Genomic DNA, 26314 nt, shown 5'->3' on the forward strand with positions numbered 1-26314 from the left:
TGTAGCAAGTAACCTCAATGCGGAGGAGAATGTAAACGTATTTTTAGCAAAATGTAATGGAAATTTTAATAGAAACAGCTTTTTAAATTTTAAGGATGTAAGACTTTTTAAAATAAAAAAATCTAAAAATAATTTACGTTTCCTTTCAGACGATTTTTTTAATGTTATATCCAGTTGCATCTCTTTCAATGTTTAACACAATACAACGTTTTTTTAGATATGTTATTTTCATAATGTTTGTTTTAAGGAGCAGAGAATGGGAATAAAATTGTTCCACCTAAAAAAATACGTTTCATAAATGTGCTTGCCACACGGGCTGGTGCCCTGTGCGTTGCACCTGCTAACCTGAGTTCGATTGCTAGCCATGGCTAAACATCAGTGACGAGTGACATCTAAAACAATCATTCTTGACTGACCAATGCGGTGAAGCACAGTAGAACAATTGTCATGAGCAACATGGAAAGGGGAGGCCTTCATCCAGCAGTGGATTGAGAATTGCTGAAATGTAACTTTTTTGTGTTATGAATTGTATTAACAGAATGGTAGGGTGTCTCAGCAGAATAATAGCTACTACCCCAAGCCATGGCACCTCATATAAAGGGCTGTACATTGACAAAGGTTTGTAAACTAATGTTGATATTATTTGCTTCGTGTTAAAAACAACATGTGGTTCCATTTCTCAATCCTTTTTAAATATTTTTTTTAGTTAATAATTTTGTAATTTTCACTCAGAGAAAAAAAAAACCCCTACCAGTTAAAAGTAACATTTTAAATATCGTGTTTAATTATGCTTGTCGAGTTTATGATAATTCCACAGAATGTTATCTATTAAGCAGGTTTGAGTGGCTCATAACCGTATTATATATTATTCAGCAATGAAGAGGCTTTTGTAAGGTGGCTTAATATTGGGCAGTATCTTAAAAGGACACGTATAGAATCGCTTATCTGTCTCAGTGATTAAAGCGGCTTGGAACTGGATCTTAGGATTGCAGGCCCATGGACATTGTCGCGCTGGTACAGCAGGTATGGCAATACGGTGACATTAATGGGATGAAAGTAGGGCCATTACACAAAATAAAGTGACATTGTTTCATTAATACCATAGCCCTAATAACAGCTCATGCCACAGTGCCCGGGTACCCATTGCAAAGCGTTCCACAAAATATAGCGTTCTGGATGAATCGGCGTTGTGCCCTCTTTGTGTAAAAATGGCCACTTCAACGGGAGGTGGGGGGGGAGTTAATACACTTCTATTACAATAAGTACGGTATCATAAAGACCCTTCTCTGCTCGTACATACTCTCCAGTTGTGTGTGTGTGTGAACAGAGTTAGGGAGCGTGTGTCCGCGGCAAACTACGAGATAATACTAAACCAATCTCATGCTCCGATAGCCCTTTTCATCACCCGCTCTGCCCCCCCCCCCCCCCACTACGCCTCCCTGCCACTCACAGAAATACACAGCACCTCCTAATGCGAGCGCTTTGCTCCAAGAGGCTGGATCATTAAAGCGCGCTTCCCGAGATGATACAGTGGCCACTGCCAGGCACACACCTGACACAAAACAAAGACTTTGCTTTGTGCGTGATGTCTGTGCAAATCCACAGACGGGAGGGTTAAGGAGACTGCGGTTTTTTTTTGTGTCCGTTTGAGATGATTTCGTGTTCATGCATAAATAAAGTGGCTGCATTGATGATAAGAAGATGACGATGAGTTTATATGTAGATGATGAGATGACTCGCGATAATTATTTTTGATCACTGATAATTATTAATTAAAATTTCTGCTGGTGACAATGATTATGACTGCTGATGGTGTTTCGCTGCTCATGGTGATGACAATAAGTGGTGTTGATGCTGCTGATGATGATGATTGCTGCAAATGTTTTTATGATGATCTTTGATTTTAATGATGGCTGGTGATGATGATGATATTATATGATGATTGTGATTGATATTGATTACTGCTGCTGAGGAGATGATATAATGTTGGTCTGTGAAATGCCTGATACCATTGTTACGTATGTGTTGCGAACATATATTGTAAACATTGATCATAATTACGTAACTACTGTATATTGACATTGACAGGTTGTAATTCAAAAGCTATGACGTCTGGTTGAATGACCATGAAACGATATTAAATATAGCAATCTACTCAACTGCAACAATACGTATTAATACAATCATATCACATTGTTATTTGAATCACACTTAACTTTAATTGCCAGTAAATTGAAATTGTATAAAGCCACTCGTAGTTTCAGCCCAAATGATGTTAAATAAAAAAAAGTGTCCCGTTATTTGTATCATCGCCATTAATCACGCGTGACCATTGATTCGGCGTTAACATTCAAACAATCTCTTTGATTAAGTCATAAAAGCTATGAACTGGTGTAAATTAAACATTCATGCTCCTTTAATCGGTAAAACACTGACTGTGACGGTGCAGTGAGTGGTTCGTGCTTTGCACCACGAATCCAACGGCATTCGAGTTTGACTCCCCACTCGCTGCCAACATGAGCAAAGTTACAGCTCCACTTGTCCCGGGCTCCGACCTTCATTAACGTGCAGTGACCAGCGTGGTGAAGTATGGTCAAAGAACCCCCCCCCCCCCCATTGACTGACATGGTTACGGGAGGACTTCATCCATCCAGCAGTAGATTTACGAAGGGCTGTGAATTGTTGTTATTAAAACCAACATGGATATGTGCATCTAATTGTATGACTTTTATTGGATAATATTTCAAAAATTCCCTCACATGTATCGAGAGATGAAACAGTGAGTTTGCTGTTACAGCCAATATAGCCGCGGCACATATTTGGTATTTAAGTCTAAAAATGAGATAAAGGACACTCAGAATGTGATGCTTATTAAATGTAAAGCGAAGAACGGCTGTTGCGTTGGCGATTGGCAGCCATGAATATTAAACAGCAATACGTCTTTTATTAGCTCCGAATGGAAATTTTTCATTGTCATCCTCCTTAATAAACACCGTCGTGCAATCTTAACATGCAGCGCACCATCAGCCGATGCCGCACACGGTGACCTTTAGTTGAGCAGCAACTTCCCCTCTCTAATTTCAAATTCTCGAAAGCCACTCCCAATGCACAAAAGAAAGCTAACAAGTTGAACTTGCCGTTTGACACGTGCTCTGACCGCCGTAATCACTGCCCCGCTCGCAATGACACGTGCTTTAAAATCCGAGAAATCCAAAAAGCACATGTTCCTATTTCAGCGGCTAAATCCTGACAACTTGAAGCTTTCTACGAATCAGAGTAATCTCTTGCCAATGGCGAGTTTCCACATTTACGCATAGAGACATCAAACATCCAACGAAATAACTGGCACCAGGCGCCTCGGTGACATTACAAACTGCAGCAGTGGGAAAACAAACTGAAAGCACGCCACCCGTGATTTCAATGGCTGGGCACCACCAGGGGAAGCACAGGTGGATACACAATTCGACATAAATCTGTGCAATTCACTCGGCGCCTAATCTTAGTAATGTCCCTCACTCCGTGACGAGGGGGGGGGGGGGGATATTATTTTCTATTCGACGAAGGCTGCAGTGACCCATGCGCAAGTGTGGGCAGTTAATTGGAGCGTGCGACGTGGAGCCTTCAAATTTACTACAAAAGCTGGGGGGGGGGGGGGGGTATTGTCCACTTCCACCTTCTCGACCAGTGCTGGAGGGTATGGTTCTATTCTTAGGGTAAGGACCAAAAATATTCAACTTCATTGGTAAAATATGTCGGCCTAATGATGTGACCTATTCCAGGAACACTGAAGATCCCACCGGTGTGCGTGTGCTGTGTCCGTGCGTGTGTGACTGGGAGCAGTGGTTCAGCGGTTAGCTCATTGCGCTACGAATCCTGTGGTGCGAGTTATTTCCCGCTCACGGCTAACACCAGTAACGATTATCTGAACCAGTCATGGGCCTCCCCTATGTCGACTCAGTTTCAGATATGTACCTTGGTGCGGCGTGTATACATCGCCACTGGCGTGGTGCTGGCCACCCACCCCTCGTGTACCGTGCCGGCCTTCATAAGCGCTACTCGCTAACAGCACTTGCCCCAACAGCCTATGAAAGGCTCTCAAGGGGATCTGTGTCTTTGTTGTGTATGCGTATAAGCACGCATGTGCTCCATTGAAGTGCGCATGACGTGTATGGCAATGTGTTTATATGTATGCGCGTGCTTATATCAGTGCCGTGGTGTGAGAAGTCTTGCCACAGTTGGTTAGCGCACTGCACTATGAACCTCGTAACCTGAGTTCAATTCCCAGCCACAGCGAACAGAAGCGAGTAATCAGTGCCAGAACTGTTGCTGGGCCGATTCTACACACTTAGCTACGATTAGCACGGTTGGCTCCGTGCGGTGCAAAGGAAATTCAATGCACATACATACGGACACGTGGGCGTACATAATCTTAGGTTTTTTCGGTAAAGTCACGTAGGTAAAACATCAAAATTAATAAAAAATAAAATAAAATAAAGATAACAGATAGGTGGAATTCCTCCCCGTAGAGGGCATTAATTCTAGATTTGAAGCTTTCGTGACTGCAAGGATTCATAATCTTAGGTTTTTTCGGTAAAGTCACGTAGGTGAAACATGAAAATTAATAAAAATAAAATAAAGATAACAGATAGGTGGAATTCCTCCCCGTAGAGGGCATTAATTCTAGATTTGGGCGTACCATGCAGCCATGGGCATCTGCAGAGAAGTGTTTTGTATCCAATGGCCAAGTGCGCGTCCATTCAACCGGGTGTCGATAAAATGTTGCAGATGTCGATACACCGGCCCGAGAGGCATTTTCATCTGTGGCCACCCCCACCATCACCACCACCCATTCCTTCTCTCCTGGGCATATCTCTGGTGAACCGCGCTTTAGGCGGCGTTCCAACGCTCTCCCGACTTATAGTCAACAGCACAACGAGAAGCCAACTCACGGACGGGGTTCCCCCCCCCGCCCCCGCCGCCGCCCTCGTTATTTCTGTAATTGGACTGTCACTCGTCGTGAACGTGAAACAGCGGCGCGGATTCGAGCGGAGCCTTTTAGCTCGCACCCTCAGGTCGGGCGCAGAGGCGACGCATAAACGGAAACCCGCACCACACCCCGTGCCCCCCCCCCACCCTTTGCCCCCCACCCGCTGCCCCCCACGATCGCGCGGTGCACGGAATCTGAGCGGCAGGGCCAGAGCGAGGCGCGCCGCAGCGTGAGCGCGAATGACGAAGGGTCCACGCGCACTCTGAAGCCAATTAATGATGAATTCATTAATTAAAGGTGGTGTGGGGAGTGGGGGGGGGGGGGTGCTGGACCGAGGCGAGGAGGCAATATGGATGAGGCGAGAAGTGTGGGCAGTGATTAAGAAGAGAGATGAGACAGCAGAAAGAGATTATCGCAGTGGAGAAATATGTGACATTTCCACGATTTTTATTATTTCGAATATTAAAAAGATAAAAAGGCATCCCTTCACGAGAGGAGAATTACAGGTTAAAGATAACGGTAGGAAAGATAAAATAGCACTCTGGGTTAGTGAAGAGAAACAAATAGTAAAATAATAAATTGGGGGTTTAAACATTTTTTTGCGTGAATGATCATGATGAGTGAGAGTGCCCAATGCAGTCGTACGCACAACACGGCCGGCCGGCAAGTGACAATGAACGTTTTTTGTAGAACGCTGATTTTAATTAATGCAGCTTGTCCTTGCCATTGGCATATTACACGCGTAACCATCATATATTTTATTTAGCAGTGAGCAAGTACAACTAATGTGCACCGGGCGTAGTAATTAAACGCGCTCTCGCATGCACACGTGTGCGCATGCGAGTACTCTTTTTTTATTGTTCACAAAATGTGTGTTAACAGGAGAGACTAAAATTGGATTGGCGCATTAGGAGAGGGAGAGAGAGCCACTGGGCGAGAGAGCACGCTGGTGTGTAAGTGCTGCAGGCAAACTACACTGCATTAGAGCGCAGGTAGCAAGTGGCGCTTTCATCCACCCAAATTTTGCCGTGCCGAGTCTTGCCGCCGATGCACACTCCCCAGCGCCCTTTCGTTCGTTTTAAAAAATAAAATTGTGAAAGCCGGGGTTAAGATACAGACGGCCAAGGGAGTCAGGAGGAAAAAAAAGAAATACTGGTAAGGGATAATAATAATAATAATATACACGTAGACGAGAAGTAGGTTTGTCAGCGTGTGACCACGCTCTTCAAAACTTCAAGCCTATTGGGTTCATAATTCCTTTCGCTCCCGGCGAGTAGAGGCTAAAAAAAAAATCATCTTCCGCCGGATCTTCAGCCGAGCAAGGTTTCGTGCAAAGAGGCACGTGGAGCAGGTCACCGGCGGCGTGCTTGAAAAGGACGGGATGTGACTGGGTGTTGGGAGCAAAGGAGTGCAAAGCCTCCTCCACTCTACACACGCAACACTCACTGGCAGGGAATAACGGCTGCAGCTGAAGCCCACCCACGTTCGCGCGGGGGAGAGGGGGGGGGGCACTGACAGCGACCGGTCACTTTGTGGTGGGGTGTTGGGGGAGACGGGATGAGCGGAATGATAGTTGCTGTGAGGGCTCACGCAGCGAGTGAGCCTTTCTGATCGAGGGGGAGAAGCGTTAGGAGCCAGCGAGCAAACCACGTTATTACCTCGGGAGGAGGCACTTTCTTCTCAGGCTTCTGCTTGGTCCAAGGATGCGAGCAAAGGGACTCGAAAAGTCAATAATGTGATGTGAGCATTAAGCTCGTTGTAAAAAAAAATGTGTCTAACGATGGCCGGCCTACCCACCCATCTGCGTGCCCTCGGGTAACAAGCTTTGCTCGGTTGTGCCGACACAGACCAACTGCCAGCCCGGCTTACAATCATATTATCGTCGCCACGGCACAGAAACGTCTACGGACACCAACACATATTACGTAGAGCGTTCTGCGCGGAGTTGGGTGGGCTAGTCGGCGCAGAGGATCTTCGTAGAAATAGACCCCCGTGCATGTCGACAGCGCGATGGGTTCACGTCCGTAGGATTTGCTTCCAGTGGGAATCCCTCCTCGAGGCACGAACAGGCGTGCTTATAACATCGGACGAAGGTACGCGTTGGTTTTTATTTTGCTCCCCCTCTGTCTCGCTTTGCCACGGTTTTTCACCCACATCCCTACCCCACCCCCCATCCTCGTGTAATATTTCTGGTATTATTTTTTTGGAACAATGCTGCTGATGTCTTTGTCTAGTTGGATGCTTGCTGCATCGATGCTGCATCATGGTATGGGTTCATGATTTATTGTGACAGCTGTGGTCGTTTATCATTCGGCGCCTCTGCGTAGTGTAACAAGGTCATTGTATGTGTTCAGTTGCTGAAAACCAACATACCATTATAACATTAGTAGGCATCGTTGCTTCTCAACAATTTTACCCCTGGCTGATCTTAACAACGGAGTTATTTTCAAAATGGTAGTTTTTTTTTTTGCTAGGCACTCCCAATTAATTTAACACGTTCGTTTGTGTGACCGTAATTCTGATACGTATGGCCCCTGCTGGCACATGCGTATTCTCAAATTAGTTTCATTTTTTTACAAAAATTAAACGGGACGTTTGTTTATTAAGCACTAAATGAGCTGTCCATTTTATTATTGATAATGATTTATTACCGAATCCTTCTCGATTACATTCAAAGCGGCTCTGTATTCCGAGAGATGACGGCGATTTAGGGGGATAGACAATGGGGACGTTATTTGAGAGCGCGGGACACATAAACGAGTCACTTCTTTGCGCACAACTGACTCATGCGACCAGAGTGCTCAATCAACCACAATGCTCTTACTGTACAAAATCATTTCCAGCCATCAACAGCAAAAAATCCACAACGATATTAACAACAACGAAACTTCATTAGCCCTTAATTAAAAATTATTCCTTGCAAGCTCCAACGGAACGTTTGTCGAGTCGAACTCTAGCCGCTAATTATTTCACATTGAAGAGAAAAAAATGACGAATTTCGCCGTGATGCCCCCTTAAAAGAGGCCGCAATGGCACCGCTCTGTTGAGAAGGCCGATGCAGGAGAGACGCGCATTCCACAATTGACACTTTAGCTGATCGAGAGCCAGACGGCCTGTCACGGGCTTCTTGGTAACGGCCACCGACGGAGTTGCCCAAAGGACATGGGCATCTGCTCTGACAACTCTCTTCGCCCCCGGCAAACCCTCCCTCCGCGCCCCCCCTCCCCCACCCTCCTTCACTCCCTTCTTTTTTTTCTCTTTTCCGTGTACTTTCACAGAGCCCAGCGCAAGCATCCGCTGCCCCGGTGACAACGTGTTATCTCGATAGCGATGTTGTGGCAGTAATGATATCCCAACCGCTGGCTGGCCCGGGGCGGACCAGACAGCCAATTAGTGGGCAGGACAAAGTGAAAGCGGCTCTCGGCGTGCCGCAAGGGCCACTTTGCAGGGATGCTAATGAATGTTTTGATGTCCCCCCCCCCCACTCCCACCCCACCCGCCATCCCCCACCATCTTTCGCCTGCAGAGGCGATGAATGGAACCAGGCCACTGGCGCACATTATCCGTGACGTCCCAATCCGTCTCGTCCGAGTGCTGACTAACGACTGCCATTAAAGGAAGGGACTTTGCGAGGTGGACAGCGCGTGGTGCGCACGTGGCCCAACATGGCGGCGGGAACGGGTCACTCCGTCGGCGCGGCCCCTGGACGCGAATTGTCACGGAGGAACCCGACGGCTACGCGAGCCGGCGGGGTCGGATGTCACCGCGGCGCGTCGTCGAGGCGCTCACGATGTCCGAATCCACAACGGGCCGGGCCCGGCTCCCTCGTGCCATCAACACACAAGTCGCTGCTGCACTCGCTGCTGCTGCTGCAGTTGCTGCTGCTGCTGTGCCCCGAGACGGCTGCGGATTCGTGCCCGGCTGTGTGCCGATGCAACAGCGGCTTTATTTACTGCAACGACCGCGGTCTCACGGCCGTGCCGAGCGGGCTGCCGCGAGACGCCACCACCATCTACCTGCAGAACAACCGCATCACCAACGCTGGCCTTCCCACCATGCTGCAGGCGCTGTTGTCCGTCGAGGTCCTCTACCTGTACGACAACCAGCTGGAGGAGTTCCCGGCGCACCTGCCCCCGAACCTGCGTGAGCTCCACCTGCAGGAGAACAACATCGAGGTGGTGCCGGGCGTGGTGCTGGAGCGCACGCCATTCCTCGAGAAGCTCCACCTGAACGACAACTCCGTGTCGAGCGCCGGCATCGAGCCCGCCACGTTCCACGGGACGCCGCGCCTCAAGCTGCTCTTCCTCTCCCGCAATCACCTGAGCAGCGTCCCCCGCGGCCTGCCGAGGGGCCTCGAGGAGCTGCGGCTGGACGACAACAGGATCTCGCGCATCCCCGACCGCATCTTCGGCCAGCTGACCTACCTGAGCCGCCTGGCGCTCGACGGGAACATCCTGGGAGACGCCAGCATCTCGGCCTCCTCCTTCTCGGGGCTGCCGTCGCTCACCGAGCTGTCGCTTGCTCGGAACGTTCTCACCACCGTCCCCACGCACCTGCCCATGCTTGGCCTGCAGAAGCTGATTCTGCAGGACAACCAGATCTCGCGCCTTCCGCCCGGCGTCTTCTATGGCCTCAAGCAGCTGCAGAGGATCGACTTGTCCGGGAATGGGCTTCGCAGCCTGTCGCAGGGCTCCTTCAACGGCCTCGAGTCCCTGAGCCACCTGTCGGCGTGCAACAACCCATGGCACTGCGACTGCGGCCTCATCTGGCTGCGGAACTGGCTGCGGAGCAGACCCAATGTGAACGCGAGAGGGCTCACGTGCCAGACGCCGGAGCGGTTCAAGGGGACGCTCATCCGTGACTTTGGCCTCAAGGAGATTTCTTGCATCGGCATCTCAAAGGGGATGGCGCCGGCCGGCATTCCGCCCATGCCCCTGGCCACGGTGCTGACGGAAGCCGATGACTTCTCCTCCACGTCGTCGTCCGTATTCACGTACGGGAGGGAGGGCGGGGGCGGCGGCCACGCCAAGGTCATCTCCTCGTCTTCGAGGATCCACGTGCCAGGCACGATCTCGGCTCCGATGTCCGACGGAACGCAGCTCGTCTTCTCCCCGTGCCCGGACAGGGAGAACAGCGTGCGCCTGCACTGGCAGGACGCGGGTGCGCGCTCGTCGCCCACGGCCGCCTACCGCGTCAGCTGGGTGCGGCTGGGCCTGGCCGCCAGGGGTGCGGGCCCCCCGCCGTCCGCCAGCGAGCCGCACCTCGACAGCCACGAGGCCACCGTGCTGGGCGCCGGCGAGTTCCTCATCGCCAACCTGGAGCCGCGCTCCACCTATCGGATCTGCGCCACCCCGTTGCCGCATGCCAAGGGGGTCCAACGCCGCGGGCAGTTCGCGCAGGAGCAGGGCACGGCGGAGGAGCGGCCCGCGGACGGCACCTGCGTGAACGTCGACACGACGCGGCTGCAGAAGGCCGGGGCGCGGCACCCGGGCAAGGGCCCCGCGGCGGCCTCGTCGGCGGTCGGGCCCGGCGGCGGCGGCGGCGGCGGCGAGGAGCAGCGGCCGCGGCAGCAGCAGCCGTCGCTGCTGCCGCTCGCCGGGATGGTGGGCGGCGCGGTGGCGGCGGCCCTCTTCGTGGCGCTGCTCGCCGCCTTCTGCTGGTACGTGCACCACCACCACCGCCGCCACGGCGGGTCGCGCCGCTCCGCGGGACAGCCGCTGTACGGGCGCGCGCAGCAGCGCCCGGCGAGGGGCCGGGGGCGCGCGTGGAGCCAGGGCGGCCGCCGCCAGAGCTGGAGCCGCGGACGCGCCGAGGACGGGGGCGACGTGGGGGACGAGGACGAGGAGGACAACGACGAGAGGGCGGAGGTCGGCTACTACGAGCCGGCCACCAAGCCCGGCGGCGGCTCCATCCTGGAGATCTGCGAGACGCGCTTCGAGGCGGTGCCGCTCAACGAGCCGTGCTGCGCCGGCGTGGCCAAGTCGGCGTACGCCATACGGACCATCTTCCCGCCGGCGCGCGGAGGGGAGCTCATGGTTTACCAGCGGGACACGAGCAATAGCAGCAACAGCAGCAACCGCAGCTACAGGGACAGCGGGATTCCGGACTCTGACTACTCGCACACGTGATGCGTCCCGTCATGCTTCCCCATAATAACAGATTATTGTTGTTGTTGTTGTTATAATAATAGCGTCGCTAAGGTGGCACAGAGCAGGAGGGCTACGACGATAATCACGCCGCTCGCACGGGAGTACGTACCCAGACTTGTCGATGCAAAGCAGAGAGAGGCAAAATTAATCGACGGCATAAATATATAACGCGAAACGTTTCACGAAGAACAAAACAAGAGGCGGGTGGGAAGGAACAAGAAGATGAATACAACTGAACACGACAGCAATGTATCAAATATTTTATATTGTTAATATGTCACTGGACTGTCGAAAACTGGAACCAATTATTTTGTTTCTATAGGACGAAACTGTACACGTTTTATTAGCACTTGGACTTTTAGTGTGGTTTATGGGTATTTTTAAAATTGACAAATGTGTTACCTTTGGTTGAGTGGTTTATGTTGCTTACATAAAGGTGCCGAAAGCTATCGCTCGCTGTTCGTTGTGCATAAAACACTATAAGGTAACGTTCGCTGCATTTGTAAAAGCTTATTTAGGTAAATAACACTTAAGGCTGGTTTATTTTTTAATGTTTAAACAGCCTTTGCTTCGATAACCTATTTGGGGAAATACGATTTAAAAAAAAGTTGCGTATGCTTTTGTTGTCCAGAGATAAGACTGCTGTATAAAAAAAAATCAAGAATCTGTTTTAAATATTTATGCACTGTTGCTGCAGGGTTACTGGAATGCAGTTTTTCAAGCCAATGGCAATGATCAACACACATCGACCGAATGACCATGAGTATAGCGCTATCGATTGCATTTGAATGGAAGCACTGTACATATTCACGTTTCCATTTTACACCGCATGGAGTTTCACATTTTTGGGGGGGTATTTTTTTTTTACACTTAACAAGCGTTCAGCAGGGTACGGAGACTTGTGATCTTAGCAGAAATGCATAGCGATGACACCCCAGCCACAATCAGGCTCGTCGAAGAGGTGCTTTGCCTGCTCTCTGCGTCTGCTGGGGCGTGAAGGCAAGTCGTTATTTTTTGTAATCAAATGAAGGGGGGAGGGAACAGCTGAAGGCATTGAAAATCTCCCAATATTTTGTTTGTTGTTTAAGTACACGCTACCCGAAAATATGTCCTCATGTAAATTATTACTATTGTTATTAACACTGCTGTCATTAATTATCCGTAAGGTTTTCGTTCAAATGCTTTCAGCAAGACAGACGTCAGGCATTCTTGTGTTTTTTTTGGGGGGGGAGGGAGTCCAGTCTACATTTCGCGCGAATCGCAAGACATTCGACTCACTTTGCTCGTGAATTGATCGGGGTCAAAAGACGTCTCTCCCACTCAGACGTGGCATTGACGATCGGTTGAAGCAAAAGTGTAGGCGTCTAAAGCCTGGAATGCGGTGAGTTATGAAGCTGTGGGTGTCCTCAATTTTTGGGCCCTGGCCCACAAGCGAACTTTAAGGCACGTCAATTGTAATCGTCCGCGGGGACGCTTTATAAAACTTGGACTTGTGTTCCCCAAAAAAACATATACCCTCGAAAGCAGATGGCTGTTGTTTACCTGGCAGAAGGGGAAGCCTCAAATTGAAAGTGGCAAAAAAGCTGCATCACCGCAATTTCCTGCTCACCCCACCATGGTGTTCGGTAACAAAAAAGAGTAGCGGTGTGATTATTACACTTTGCTTCTGCCTCCCCCAAGGTACAGCAAATCTCGCACGGTCCCCCATGATCCACACCATTTCATGCGGCAGAGCAGAGCAAATGGTTGTGATTGTTTTAAAAGAAACACACACACACACCGGGGGCGGACGGGAGATTAGCGGCTCAGATGATTCCATTTGCAGCTTCCGCAACTGCAACTGTGAGAAGGTTCACAAAAGGAGAGCAGCGGTGACGAGCCTCGGGTACGAACGAAAAGGCGTCTCCCGCACGACGTCGATTCGCGCGGACAAAAATGCGTCCGACCCTGGCGCACGCGGCAACGGTCTCGCAATGTTCTCTGCGCACGACGCACGGCAGTCGAGACGGGGTTGTCCTGTGCCGCCACGCGTTATGAACGGGTCACGTTGGTTCGGAGACCGCTCTTTGTTGGTTTTTTTCCGGAGACTGCGGAGGATGGCGGTGGGTGAAGATTTTTTTGAGGGGCTATGCAGAGGGACGTTGCGTTTCTCCGTACCCACGTTTTTTTTTTAATCTATTTATTCCCTTACCGTTCACAGTTCAGTGGGTGTCAAGCCTAAAATTATTTTTTATTCTGATGTAGTGTAAGAACGTGCTCGCTACATGTATATACTTATCAAGATAATATATATAATTTCGGTGAAACATACTTCAATTTATGTGGCCAAAATTTGCTAATATGCATTGGTTCTTAATTTTACGCAACTGCACGCACACACACACATCCACGCAGGAATTCATACATATTCATGGCAGACGATCACTACAGATTAACAAGCACGCATGAATTACGGCACGCAAATACATGCGCGCGCACACACACGAGCATGCATACCCATATACACACACACACAGAGAGTTACGAAAGGTCAGGCTAAGGTTACGTTTACATTGGCCTAAGGGAAGTTTCCTTCATTTAAATAACATTGCATTTTTACACGTCAAAATCTAATCCTAATTTTGGTGCATTGATTGGAGTGTTATACAATCGTCTGTGTCATTATTGCTGCCTCTGTATTTTAGTTTATTTTATTTACTTTTTAAAGCGGTAGCTTTTTTTTTATCAACCAAAGCCAAAATATCTGATTGCCTTATGGCAGCGTGTGCCTTGATGTATCTCCCTGATGAGTCGCTTTGGGAGCCCGTGTGTGCATTTAAATGTTTTGCACAAAAAAGGAGAGGAGGAAGGGGGGAAACAAAAAAACAAATCGTGTGAATAATTAATGAAAAGTGTACCTTTCCTTTGTGCTGAAAATAAACGGTCCAATAAAAAAAAACACACACTCCCGAAGTTTGTTTTTATTTGTTGAATATAAAACGTCATTCGAATGCTGCGAGCTCATGGCTGTCATCGTGTCCTTAAAATACCCACACCCCCACTCTAAGCCACCCACTCCCCCATCCCTTTAGTCACGTAAAAGCTGGATGTTTAAACCTTTGACCCCAACGGCCTCCGATTGTTTAACTAAAGTGTACCATTTGTCATTTCATTATCGTCGGTTTTCAGGCAAATCATACAAAGACAAACATCCCTCCCACCCACACCCCACTGCCCCCGTTGAGCTTTCAACAGACAATTTTGTTAACGGGTAGCACCTACTGAAGGCTGACACCGGCACACAAGGGGGTAGTGGCTGGTCAACACCACACCCGGCCGCTTCCCCTGCCCTGATGTTTACGCACCGCAGCAGGTACTCATTTGAGGCTGAGCTGAGCTAGGGGAGGTCCAGGACCGGTTCGAATATTCGTCACTGTTATGAGCCGAAATCGTGCGTAGGAATGGAGTTCTGGTCGCAGGGCCCTTAATGCAGTGCGCGAACCGCCGCCACACTACTCTCCACCGCAAAGACAAAGATCTCCCGTGTAGCCTGAAGAGACTGTTGGGGCAAGTGCTGTTTGCGAGCACATATGAAGGCCGGCACGGCACACGGGTAAGGGTGGCTGGCCAGCACCACGCCTGGTCGCCTTTGCCTCCCCAGTGGCGATGTTTTTACACACCGCACATTTGAAGCTGAGTCGACCAAGGGGAGTGCCCAAGACCGGTTCAGATGATAATCGTCACCAGTGTTGGTGGCCGTGAGCGGGATCAAGACTCGGATCGCCGGGTTCGTGGCACAGCGTAGCGCTAACCGCTACACCACCGCTCCCCGGACTCAATCAAACACACACACGCACAATCCCACACAGGCGGAGAAACGAAACATACGTGCACGGTCACGCACGCCGCACACACACACGGGAACACGGAGGGCACACATGTAAGGTCCCCAGGCACCGTTACTTCTGCTCGCAACACATTCAATCGCAGAAAGGGAAAATTAAGATACAATTACGATAAGCCTACGCGTGCACGCACCGAGGACCACGGCAACGCTGACAAGATCAGAATTTTCACGAGTAAGCACACACTCCGAGCACTTTAAACCGTGGCGCTTCATCAACGGACGTATCTCAATCACCAGCAGAAGAATATCTCACACATGCATGAACCGCCCCCCCCCCCGCGTCCGCCCCCCTCCTCGCATGCAAATTACATTTGTCTCGTTCAATCATCATTACGTTGCCTCCCCCAGCTGTCCGCCTACAGCTTTGGCAATTTCTTTATTATTATTATTTTTAAACATCTATTTGTATTCCTAACCCCCCCCCCCCCGGCCCGTAACAGTCACTTCACATATCTCTGTGTATGTTTTGTTTTCTTCTATGATACGTAACAAATAAAAACAAAAGCTAAAGGTGCAGCCCCTGCAATGGCTTCGTCACGCCGCTGCTGCTGGTGTATGGATCTCAACGAGAGGGAGTTCCAGAAAGGCCCCATCTCTAGAATGCGTTTTGGCCGACTCCGTCTGCCACCGTGGCCAGAACGCCTCGGAAGAGATGGGAAACGCACCGCGCCTCCAATGAGCACGGTCAGCTACGTACGGTGCGAAAGAAGTTCCAAAGTACGAACTTGACGTTCATGCGTTACCAACAACTTCACCATAACGCGACTTTGCCGATGGGCCCTATTGTGGCGCGCAACACACAACAACGATCGGCGTCGTCGTGACGGAATGTAGCCAAATCAAATACAAGGAGACGTTGCTCCTCGACATATGGGGATACATAAAAAATTAACGTTTTAATCGGGAGGGCTTTAGAAAACGTGCCCCATTGCTTCCCCTGCCACGCCGGGAGGTTCAGTCGCACCCGAGACCTCTCTGGGTCGCTGGTCCAGCGCGCTGCTGACCATTAACGCCACAGTGGCAGCATCTCCCCGCGCCAAACTCCGCATATGAACACACACACACACATCTATCTATGTTTGCGTAAACGGGTTTTTCCTATTCTTCTTCTGTTTGTGCAAAAACCCATACGAGGCGGCACACTCCCCCCCCCCCCCCCACTGAGGGGAGATAATTAGGGCCAAGGAGGGGGGTTAGACATGCCCATCTGCCGTCGCTTGCGTCTCCATGCGCCCGCACGCACCACGCGCAGACATCAAAACCAAACAGACACCCCCGCAGACAGGCCCCCCAACATACCTACAATTGGGGGGGTGGCGGGGGTTGGTGGGGAGAGATCTGCAAGTGGGTGCTCCGCACACGAGAGAGATGGCACCGCTGATCCTTAATTCTGCAGAGTCGGCGATCGGAGTGATATCTCCCGCGTGGACAGATCTGAAGCTTCGCTTTCCCTGCATTGCCTGCAACCCAATCGTCCGTGTGTCTCTCGAAGGAAGATAATTAGCGTATTGGTTTTGTTGTTGTTGTTGCATGCGCGTAAATAAATACCGCACCCGTGTTTGCTCAGGCTGGGTGAGAGACAATCGCGCTATTAAAACGCGGATGTGTCTATTTGTTTTGTCGGCTGTGTTTGGATAGCTGAGCATGCAAGGGAAGTTGTATGAAGGGCCGCGGGCACAATCGTGATTTTAAAATTGTGGCTCGAGTTGGCTCGGCCCATCATCTCCTCCAGGGTGTATAAAGCAGGCAACCACCTGGTGAGCGCCACATTGTGGGAAGTCAGCAGCGATCACACCATATACAGGCACTTGTCCCTGTCATAAGAATGTGGATTTTCCCGCAACGAGCCCATGACTATCAGTAGAGACATCTAATTGTCCATGCCTCGCTTGATCATTCAGGCATGGATATCTATGTAATAACAGCCATAGAGGGTTCACGTGGGGATTGGCTTGCCGGTCCTGCTCGTAGCCAATAAGGGTTGAGATTGGGACCATGGCCCATGCGTCATCACGACAGGTCATCGGAAGTGATTGGCCTAGCCATTCGGGGCCCCAGCGAATGGGGAGCCGGATGAGGGGCGTGGTCCCGGGATTGACAGGGAACCATCGAGAATGGTGAGAGCTGTCCATACATGATTGGCTGGGGGAACCACGTGACGAAGGTCTTAAGAGCGAGCGAGAGGGAACGATCGAGAGCAGACTGAAAATAACAGAAGCAGGGTCACGTGTGGACGGGGCCTCGGGTTGCCACGTGCGCGAAGGGAACTTCGTGTGGAGTCTGTCCTCTCTCTCCGTTGTCTGCCAGCAACGGAGAGTGAGTAAGAAAAGTGTATGGTGGAGTGGAAATAAAAGGACCGATTCCGAAGCCGTCTCCTGGAAGATTATTACATATATATAACTAGCTTTACTACCTGGCTTCGCCCGAGACTTGGATTCACGACGCCCGGCCGCCTTTGTCTCCCCAATGGCGATGTTCCCACACCAGTTACTCGTTTGAGGCTGAGTCGACCTAGGGGAGGCCCAGGACCGGTTAAAATAATCGTCACCGGTGGTGGCCGTGAGCGGGAATCGAACTCGGGTCGTCAGGTTCTTAGCGCAGCGCGCTACCCGCTACACTACAATGCGTCACGCTTCCACATGCGCGGGTCACATGACAGATTTGATGTCACAACTCACTTGCCATGAAAAAAATGTATGCATTGTTGAGCTCCCCCCCCCCCCCCCCCCAATGAAAAAGTGTATTTTTTATAATTTTTGCATGGTGTACAGTCTGGAAAGTACCCAAATGGCAAATTTCAAGTTTGTTGCATGTCGGGAAGTACGCTCAACATTTTGAACAGACACACATAATCACAACTTTGCCTTTTGAAGTGTGTAGTAAATGGGATATTTGACATTTGGAGTAAAATATGTAGCAGAGGAATGCAAGATAAGTGTAAAATATAGGAGGGAATGCAGTGCTACATTTTCAATTTCAATGTTTCTAATTAAATTTGCACATAGGGTAGTAAATTAGTGCCGAAAAGTGCTCATTAATACCAGGTGCCACGTCGAGAGAAAACTAAATTGCCTCTTTCCTTTAAAAAAAAACGCAGTTTACTAAGCATGGCATTAAACATGTTTTGACCAACAACAGTAGCCATTCGCCCCTAAATGGTCGTGACGTCACCGCCATGCTTGTGCCAGGCTAGGTGCACTTTGAGGCCACGTCAAGCGTCGAAGGCTCGCTGGCAGAAGGTCACGGGACGGACCCAGGTGCCATGGGTGACTGACCGAGATGACTGGCAGATGCACCACCTGTGCTCCCGACTGTGCCAGCTTGCTGTGTTTTAGCCACCCGAAGCTTCGCTCGTTTTTGTGAGCGTTGCTCCTCTGCCTTTCGCTGTTGTTGGAGGGCGACAGTACCTACATGGCCGTGCATATGTTGACACACACAACAACAGCCGTCATTCGCCACTGAGTGACGATGACAGTCACCACAGGCTGTGTGCCAGGCCAGGTGCACTTTGCAGACACACACAGATAGACATGTGAGCATACTCACAGGCATATTCTCAAGAAACATGCTTTTATACAGAGGCAACTCTTGTACACATCTTATCCCCTCTGGGCATAATAGACCCTTACACTTACCCTACGATTACCCAAAGCTGAAAAAAAAATTTAATGGGAAAAAAAGTCAATGTTATTGTTCTACTAAATTCCTTCACTTGTCTAAAATGCAGAGCCATCGTGTTCTTTTTTTTGTCAACAGCAAAGATAAATGTATGGCCCTGGTGTGTGTGTTGCCGGGTGTACTACAACATCGTTGAGTTCAGTCCCTGAAGAAGCTCCAGCCAGCACGTGGAGCGAAACTTCGGACAGAGAGCTGTACAGCTGAACCGTGAAAGCCTACACCAGGGGTCGGCAACCTACGGCTCCGGAGCCGCATGCGGCTCTTTACGGGCTTGCTTCTTGACAATATGTACGTGAGTACAGTATGTACTCAGATGCATTGCGGCTCTTGAAATACTGAATTTTGTACCGAGTTGGAAAGAAATGGCTCTTCTTGTTATTTTGGTTGCCGACCCCTGGCCTACACAGTAAAAAAAATGCATGTATATTATGATGATTCTGGCATGCGTGTAAGTAAAAACGAAACATGTATGATAATCGTGTGTTTGCAAAAACACATTTTTCTCTCTCTCTCTGCACTGGCTCATTCAGAAAATATTTCCTTAATTAATGTTTGACGTCACTGTGCCTTAAGGAACTTATTAAACTTAGATAGTTGTGACGTTTACAACAGCAAACATATAATGGCGTTCATTTGGCTTAGGCAAACTAATAGGTTTGCATATGTGATGCAAAATGAATGCGCGGTGTAAGGACAGCTGTTTGTCTCTCGGAATAAATAAATACGATGCGTCGACATGCATCCGAGCACATTGCGAGAGCTCGTCAGAGGAATTCAACCTGAAACTTCACCAAAATCGCTCATTCTGAACATCAAATTTAATGAGTCTGTCCACACAATGGAAAACATCAATAGCCATCTGCAATTCGAAGGCAAAGCGTATATATTTACGCATATTATAACGAATAAACAGCTTTCACGTGATTATTATTCTTTTATTGCGCATGGAGGGGGAAAAGGCAGCTCAAAGTGACAAAATCTGAATAACACCGAGACTGAGCGATTGCGCGGAGCAAACATCTGTTCAAAAATCCCGCACTGTACATAAAAGCGGGGTTTTTTTCGCCACCGTAGCTAATGGGTGGGTTATTCAAATGCATGCGCATCTGGAACCCCCCCCCCCCCCCCCACTTATAGTGCCGTGCTATAAAACGCATTTGCTTAAAGACACCAAAACGTTGTGGGCAGATCGATCACAATATTCACCGCGCGCGGGTAATGTGCGCATTATCTGTGCCTCCAGCCCCCCCGGCTTTGAGAGTCGCCGCAGAGAGACTGCGACCGCTGCAAATGAGGGGACACAGCAGCTCGCACGCGTAGTCCCTTCGGTTCACGTGCATGGTCACGCCTTGAAAAAGGGGTGGGGGAGGGAGGAAAGCCATAATGCCACCATTCAACGCCACAGGGGGCACCTTAGACGCCACGTCAGTGAACAACATGCCATGCCCGATGGCTCTAGGAGATAACAGAATGACTAAATGCTCTCTTGATGAAGGTGAGCCGTTCCTTGGCAGTGCGTGGTGAAGACTGCAAGGAGTGGCAGACATTTTTTTTTGGGGAGTGATGGCAACCCCAATGTTAAAAGCGAAGAATGCCACCCAGGGCACGAACATTCCCGAAAGCTCCATTTCAACCGTGTGCTATTATCCGTGAAGTGATGCTCTCGAGCGTGAACGCAGTCGTAATGCACAAGTGTGTGTGTGTGTGTGGGTCTGCCCAGTCTCTTTGTGTTTTATAGATGTAATATGATGCCAGAGTGTACCTCCACAGGAGAGCGAAGCCATGTTAATGAACAAACGTAGCGGACAACACACTGGGCGTGCAAGTATATGCACAAGGGTGCACAGACTGCACTTTAAAATACCGGTTGCAGTCCTCGTGTAGAATGCTAAGCCGCGAGTTTGTGATATTTAAGGCCTCCTTGACTTTATGGAAATGTATACATGCAACAAATGAGAATAAACGGGCAGCACCTAGCCAAGTTGGGATGGAGGGGATGAACTGTCATTTTGATTCATATTCCAAACACTGCAGCCCTGCATTGTTTGAGACCGGGGAAGCAAAGGACTATTAGGATGATTTAACCGTCCGCCATTAAGTAGCGCCACGGTACAGCGAAAAATATCGGTCTGCAAATTAATAATTAAATTGGGAACAACACATGGGGAGAATATGAACCGCACAAAGCAGCCTCCCTGGGAATTTCAAATGAGAAACTGCTGGGTGCGAATACGAACATCTTCCATTATTACTTAATTTGCAGGCGGCGTTATTTTCAAACTCTCGCCCGCGTGTGCAACTGATTATTATTTTTTTCACTTCCAAAATTGCATTTTTCATATACATATTTTTTTATGCTCAGGCAATCGCAAAAAAGTACTTTAGGTGGAAGAGTACGATTAATATGTGATTGATAGCCCGTGTAATTGGCATGTTAATACACATCCCGCTGTGTGCAGCAACTGGATAGGACCAGATCCCTCTTAACATCGTTGCCAGCTGCCCACAATGCGGTACGATGACAAGCGACGCGTATGTTGCAGGGCCTTGCCAGCACTCATTTAATGCAACCCTCATTTAAGGCCTATGCCATTAGCTCTTACATATATTGATCGGTCCCAGCTTTTAACAGCTATCACTCCAAGAGGCACCATTAACAATTTAGAGTAATTGGTCTGAAATGCTGATCCTTTAAGTCGGCCTTCAAGCGTCCTGTATACGCGCGCGTGCACGTCTGTATGTACACTCGGCCATAATAAGGGCATCGTTCTTACTTCTTTTGGCCTTGACTTTGGAAAGTTTTTTTTCTTTTGCTGGTGTCTTTTAAACCATTAGTATTGGGATGGAGGTCAAGGTCACCCTGTGGCCAGAGGTAGAGAGGTACGCTTAGCAGCGAGTCGCTTGGGAGATAAAATAAAACAATAAAAATGCCCCGAGCATCTCAGCAGGCAGCGGGCGTAACGATCGCTGGATCCACGTGTGCCGCACGCACACACATACGTCCAATGAGCATCTCCTTCAGGGAGCTGACCGATGGTTGAGCTTTGACCCTGAATTTCTGAACCGTAGGCTCTGTAGACTCTAGTACGGGAGTCCGCAGCGATGGAATGGTTAGCCCACTGAACTTGCAATCCATAGGTCACCAGTTTATTCTCCCAGCGTGGCAAATGGAACATTGGGGAAAGTTTCTTAAACTCCCCTCGCCTCATTCCACCCCAGCAGTGTAAATGAGTAGTCAGTCGATCGGCAGGTTGTGTGTGGCGTGGTAAAGTGTGGCTACTCCGTCCTCCTCCATGAAGGCTCGCTAGTGTGGAAGAGTAGGCCAAAGAGCCCACCGTAAGGATTGTCTAGACCGTCCTCGAGTTGAGGCCATTCTGCCAGATGTGGAACGGACAAGCAATACCCTTGGCTTTCATACCAACTGCGCTATACTCTCTGCTACATACATATACCTGCAAGACTCAAGCGAACACAAGTGTGCTAGAAACGTTGCTCTATTCAGTCTACACATTAATTTTGCTCGAGCTGGGTTTTTTTTTATAGCAAAAACCCATTTTTTTCCCCTTTACCACTTCATCTTCTCGTGCCCTTACGATACGTAACAGGGTCGTCTCCTCCCCCGCTCTCCCACACACACTCTCACACTCACTCCTCCGCACAATCCCATTTTCTAACCCCGTCCTTGTGCCTGTCCTGAGGCAAAAAATGAAAAAAACCCAAAAAAAAACCCACCAAGAGAAAGACACCATGCGAATCTCAAGTTGAACAAAAGAAATCTGCACGGTAATCTCAGAAAATCTCTTATTCTCAAAGGCAATCTCATTCAAAACGAAAGACAAGAACTGCACCAATGTGCACCCCCCCCCCCCCCCCCCGTTTTCAAGTGGCAGGCTTCCAGCACACATCCTTTTTAAGCCCCATCCCCAGCCTCTAATACATAGCGATAGGCTCACGCTTTGAAATAGAAGCAAGATTAAATTGTGGCAGGTTGGTTGATCGGCCTAACCCCCCCCGCCCCCGCCCCCGCCCCCCCAACAAACCTCCCTATTTCAAGGTGTTGAGCTGGCACCTCTGTAAATCCCAGTTTGTTTAATGTGCGATTGGCTAAGCGTACGGGCACGTGCAGATCCGGTGAGGCGGAGGACAATGGCGGAGCCAGGATTTTCAGGTAGGCGGGGGGGATGGCAACCCCTCCAGCAATGACAAATTATAGGAGTTGTTAGTAAGTAATGAGTTGTTAGTAAGTAAGGACTTGTCCCTTGCTTTTTATTCGACGCGTGTGTGGCGTCGATCGAGGGTCGAATTCGAACCGCGTGGTGTGATCGGCATCGCGCTTGCTGGAGGTGTTGATGCCTTCAGGTAAGTCGTGTACTGTAGACGCAACTGCGCACAATTCTGTGAGTCACTTAGTAACTGCTTTGCCGTTACTTATTGACAATTGTCCTATCATATTCTACACAGTTGTAGTGGGAGTCGCAAAATGCCGATTTATTACTAATAAACCCCAATGATCCCATCGAAATTAGGGATTTCGATCGGATCATGGGGGGGGGGGGGCACGTGCCACTCCCACCACTGGCTCTGCCACGATCGCCGGTTTAGCGCCGGTCTGAGCTCGCCTTTCCCTCAGAATCGCCCCTGCCACTTTAAGTTTTCTCCTCCCTCCCTCCCTCACTCACCCCCCGTCCCTTTCCGCCGTGCCAAAAACCCCGAGGGGAGAACGGGGCCTGAAATCTGACGGGTGATGCAATTCACTCCGACGTGGCTTCTAATCGTGCGCGAGTGTCGTTTGATGACGGCGATGTGAGCTGTTTCGCTGAGCGCAGTCAGGACTTCTGTTCAATCCCGACTCCTATTAAAATATTAATTCACTGCATGTGAAGGGCTTTTATACGTGTGTGTGTGTGTGTATGAAAAGGCGGCATATTAAAATGTTGCGAAGAATTAAACGATGTATGACTTTGCCGACATGATGTGTAAAGTAATTTATATATCTAAGAGTTTAAGTCGTAAAGTATCGAGAGCGAGATGCTGAAAATGCCACTTCAACTTAATATCTTTGTCGTGGGTTTTAAATGTTCAAATGATTATCATATTTTGGAATCGGTGAGAAAATAATATGTGAGAAAAATTACAGTTAGTTTACTCAGCAATTTATCAATGTACTGATGGGTGAAGTCCTCCCCGTACTGTCGTGGTCAAAAGAGGTGTTTGACCATACTTCACCAGGCAGGTCAGTGCGGTGTGGTGCAGGGGCTCCCTGGACTCATTCAGATATCGCTCTCCAATTATGTTATCCATGGTCAGGAATCTAACTCAGTTTGCGAGGTTCAAAGCACGGAAATTGAACCAATGAGCCACCACCCTGCCCACGATGGGTGTGTACATATATACATTTAAAATCAAAGAAAAGTTAAGAATGTGAGTCCATCAATTCTCTCAATGTCACATTCTCAAAACATAAATGCAGTACGTATGCATGCAAAGATGGTAACATGCGGTGAGAATTTGAAATCAGGCATCTAGAAATGCCTGTGTCCTAAATAATGCTGTGCTTCTGGCACGAAGGCATTACAACACCGATGGGACACGTGTGTACATGCAGCAGGGGAATACCTTGAAAAATTGGGTCAGTTTCAATCACTCCCCTCTAATTTTTTTCCCAACTAAACATGCAGGTTAACCTTAAATGGCCCTCGTATAAAGAGTAGGGTGACACTTCAATGGTTCTTCTTCAGTTCTTCAGAGCAGATATAGGGGAGGGGGGGGGGACAGGGATATTCACTGGCTTAGAGTCGGTGATCATATTCTAAATTATGGGGCCCGGATAAACCAAGGAAATATTAAGTCAAATAAATGTTAAGTTGATAAAGTATAGCTTTGAATTGACGTATGAAGAGTGTAGAGGGTTTTCAAACTATCAAGTCAGTCAAGCTCTCTCCCCTCCCTCTCTCTGCTCTGAACAAGGGGCAATTGACAAATGAGGCCTCATGATGTGAATGCTTACCCCTAGCCCTAATACTCTGATAGTGCGTTGTCCTTGAGTTGTGTGCCTTTTGGCGTCATCTGGTCCAACACCATGTGAGACTGGGCTCTAAGAAAAGCTGTCTCTGGTGTGGATCAATCAATTTCAAGGATAATGCATACATTATCAGAGTTGTTTTTGTTTGCATTCTGACCGCAGGTATTGTGGTTAATGCAAACATGATTCCTTGAAAAAAGGTATCAGTTTTATTGCCAAAAAAGGGTAAAAACCTATTATTATAAGGGGCATTGCTTTAAATGTCAACCTACTACTGTATATATTTGAATCATTATGATCATTTACAGCCCTTTGTCAATGCACTGCTATGTGAAGACCCATCCCATGCTCTCAGTGATGGAGGAAGGTTTGACCATATTTCACCATATCCTGGTCAGCGCAAATATTGGTAAAGTAAAAGACCCAAGGCAGGTACCACTGATGCTAGTCCTGGCCAGGAACCGAACTCAGGTGGCTGTGTTCAGGTGTTCAGAGCGCAGTACGTTAACCACTGCATCCACGGCTCCACGTCTCTTCTCTTTTTATCATGCAGTGTAAATACCAAATATGGCGAGTCTTTTGTTGTTGTTGTTTACGTCATGCCTGTGCATCCAGTCTATGATGTTTTTGTTATTGTATGGGTAACATCGACGACTCTAAACTGAAAACTCATTTCTTTGGAAGTGCTTTTTGTGTTTAGTTTATTGTCCTACCCCCGCAGCTCCGATTAGCGCGGTTGGCTATGTACGGTGCGAAAGAAGTTCAACGCACACACGATTTGTATACCCTGTATATATTTATACAGAAGAGGTTTTTTGGGTTAGAGTTCATAAATATATGAATGTGTCGTTAAACCCGCCACCACCCGACACAGCCAATTTAGTAAGGTTTGTCACGTAAACAGAACTTGTCAATTCGTTACTAGTGTAGTGACTGTCGGCCTAAAGGGGTAATCACGGTTATGGGCATGATATGTGATGTCTAATTATTAGGAGGGCGTAACAGGGGTAAAGGTGACAGGCGGAGTCAGTCGGGAAGCTCCGGAAAACTGTTAGAATGTTCTAGAAGGGGGCGTGGCATGGAGGCGGGGCTTGGCCACGCTGGAGTGTATATAAGGGGGACTGAACCAGAGGCTCGGTGCTGTTGCGGGTCCTGCCTGCGTCGCTGCTCGCCGTCATCTCTCTTCGTCGTCCGGCCACGTGGCCGATCTTATGCAAGGCTCTTATCGTCGCCATCGCTGCGCGAGTCAGACAGCTGTGTAGTTGGACGCCGACGATGGGGTTGCGTAGAAGGGTCGGCTCTGTGTAGCTACGTAGAACATTACATAGATGATATCGCCCAGTGTTGTGCTTAAAGTTTGAGAATAAACAAGAAGCCTTCGACACGACGTGTCTCGGAAGTCGCTCACTACACTAGTGTAACACTAACCGGTGTGTTGGAAAGCAAAGCCACAACATTTACAATCTGAATACGACGTTTCGCCAGTAATTACAACTAGCTTCATCAGGCGACAGCCAGATTTTTGGAGAAATCCTCCTGCTTCGTTCCTTAAATAGAGGGATAGATGTGATGGCATCACTTGTGTGCCATTA

The 26314-nt window shown here is 49.0% G+C and overlaps 1 protein-coding gene across 1 annotated transcript in view; it reads left to right on the forward strand.

Moving 5' to 3' along the window:
• LOC133352639 (leucine-rich repeat transmembrane protein FLRT3-like) overlaps positions 1 to 14053 on the forward strand; it is a 51579-nt gene extending 37526 nt beyond the window's left edge. The window contains exon 2 of the mRNA XM_061568405.1: positions 8514 to 14053. Coding sequence (XP_061424389.1) covers positions 8653 to 11115 — 2463 coding nt within the window. The 5' untranslated portion in view covers positions 8514 to 8652 and the 3' untranslated portion in view covers positions 11116 to 14053. The remainder of the gene's footprint in view (positions 1 to 8513) is intronic.
• Positions 14054 to 26314: the final 12261 nt, after the last annotated feature.

This window comes from Lethenteron reissneri, chromosome 41 (assembly GCF_015708825.2).
Source record: "Lethenteron reissneri isolate LAM-NWPU_2019-01 chromosome 41, ASM1570882v1, whole genome shotgun sequence".
Taxonomy (NCBI): Eukaryota; Metazoa; Chordata; class Hyperoartia; order Petromyzontiformes; family Petromyzontidae; genus Lethenteron; species Lethenteron reissneri.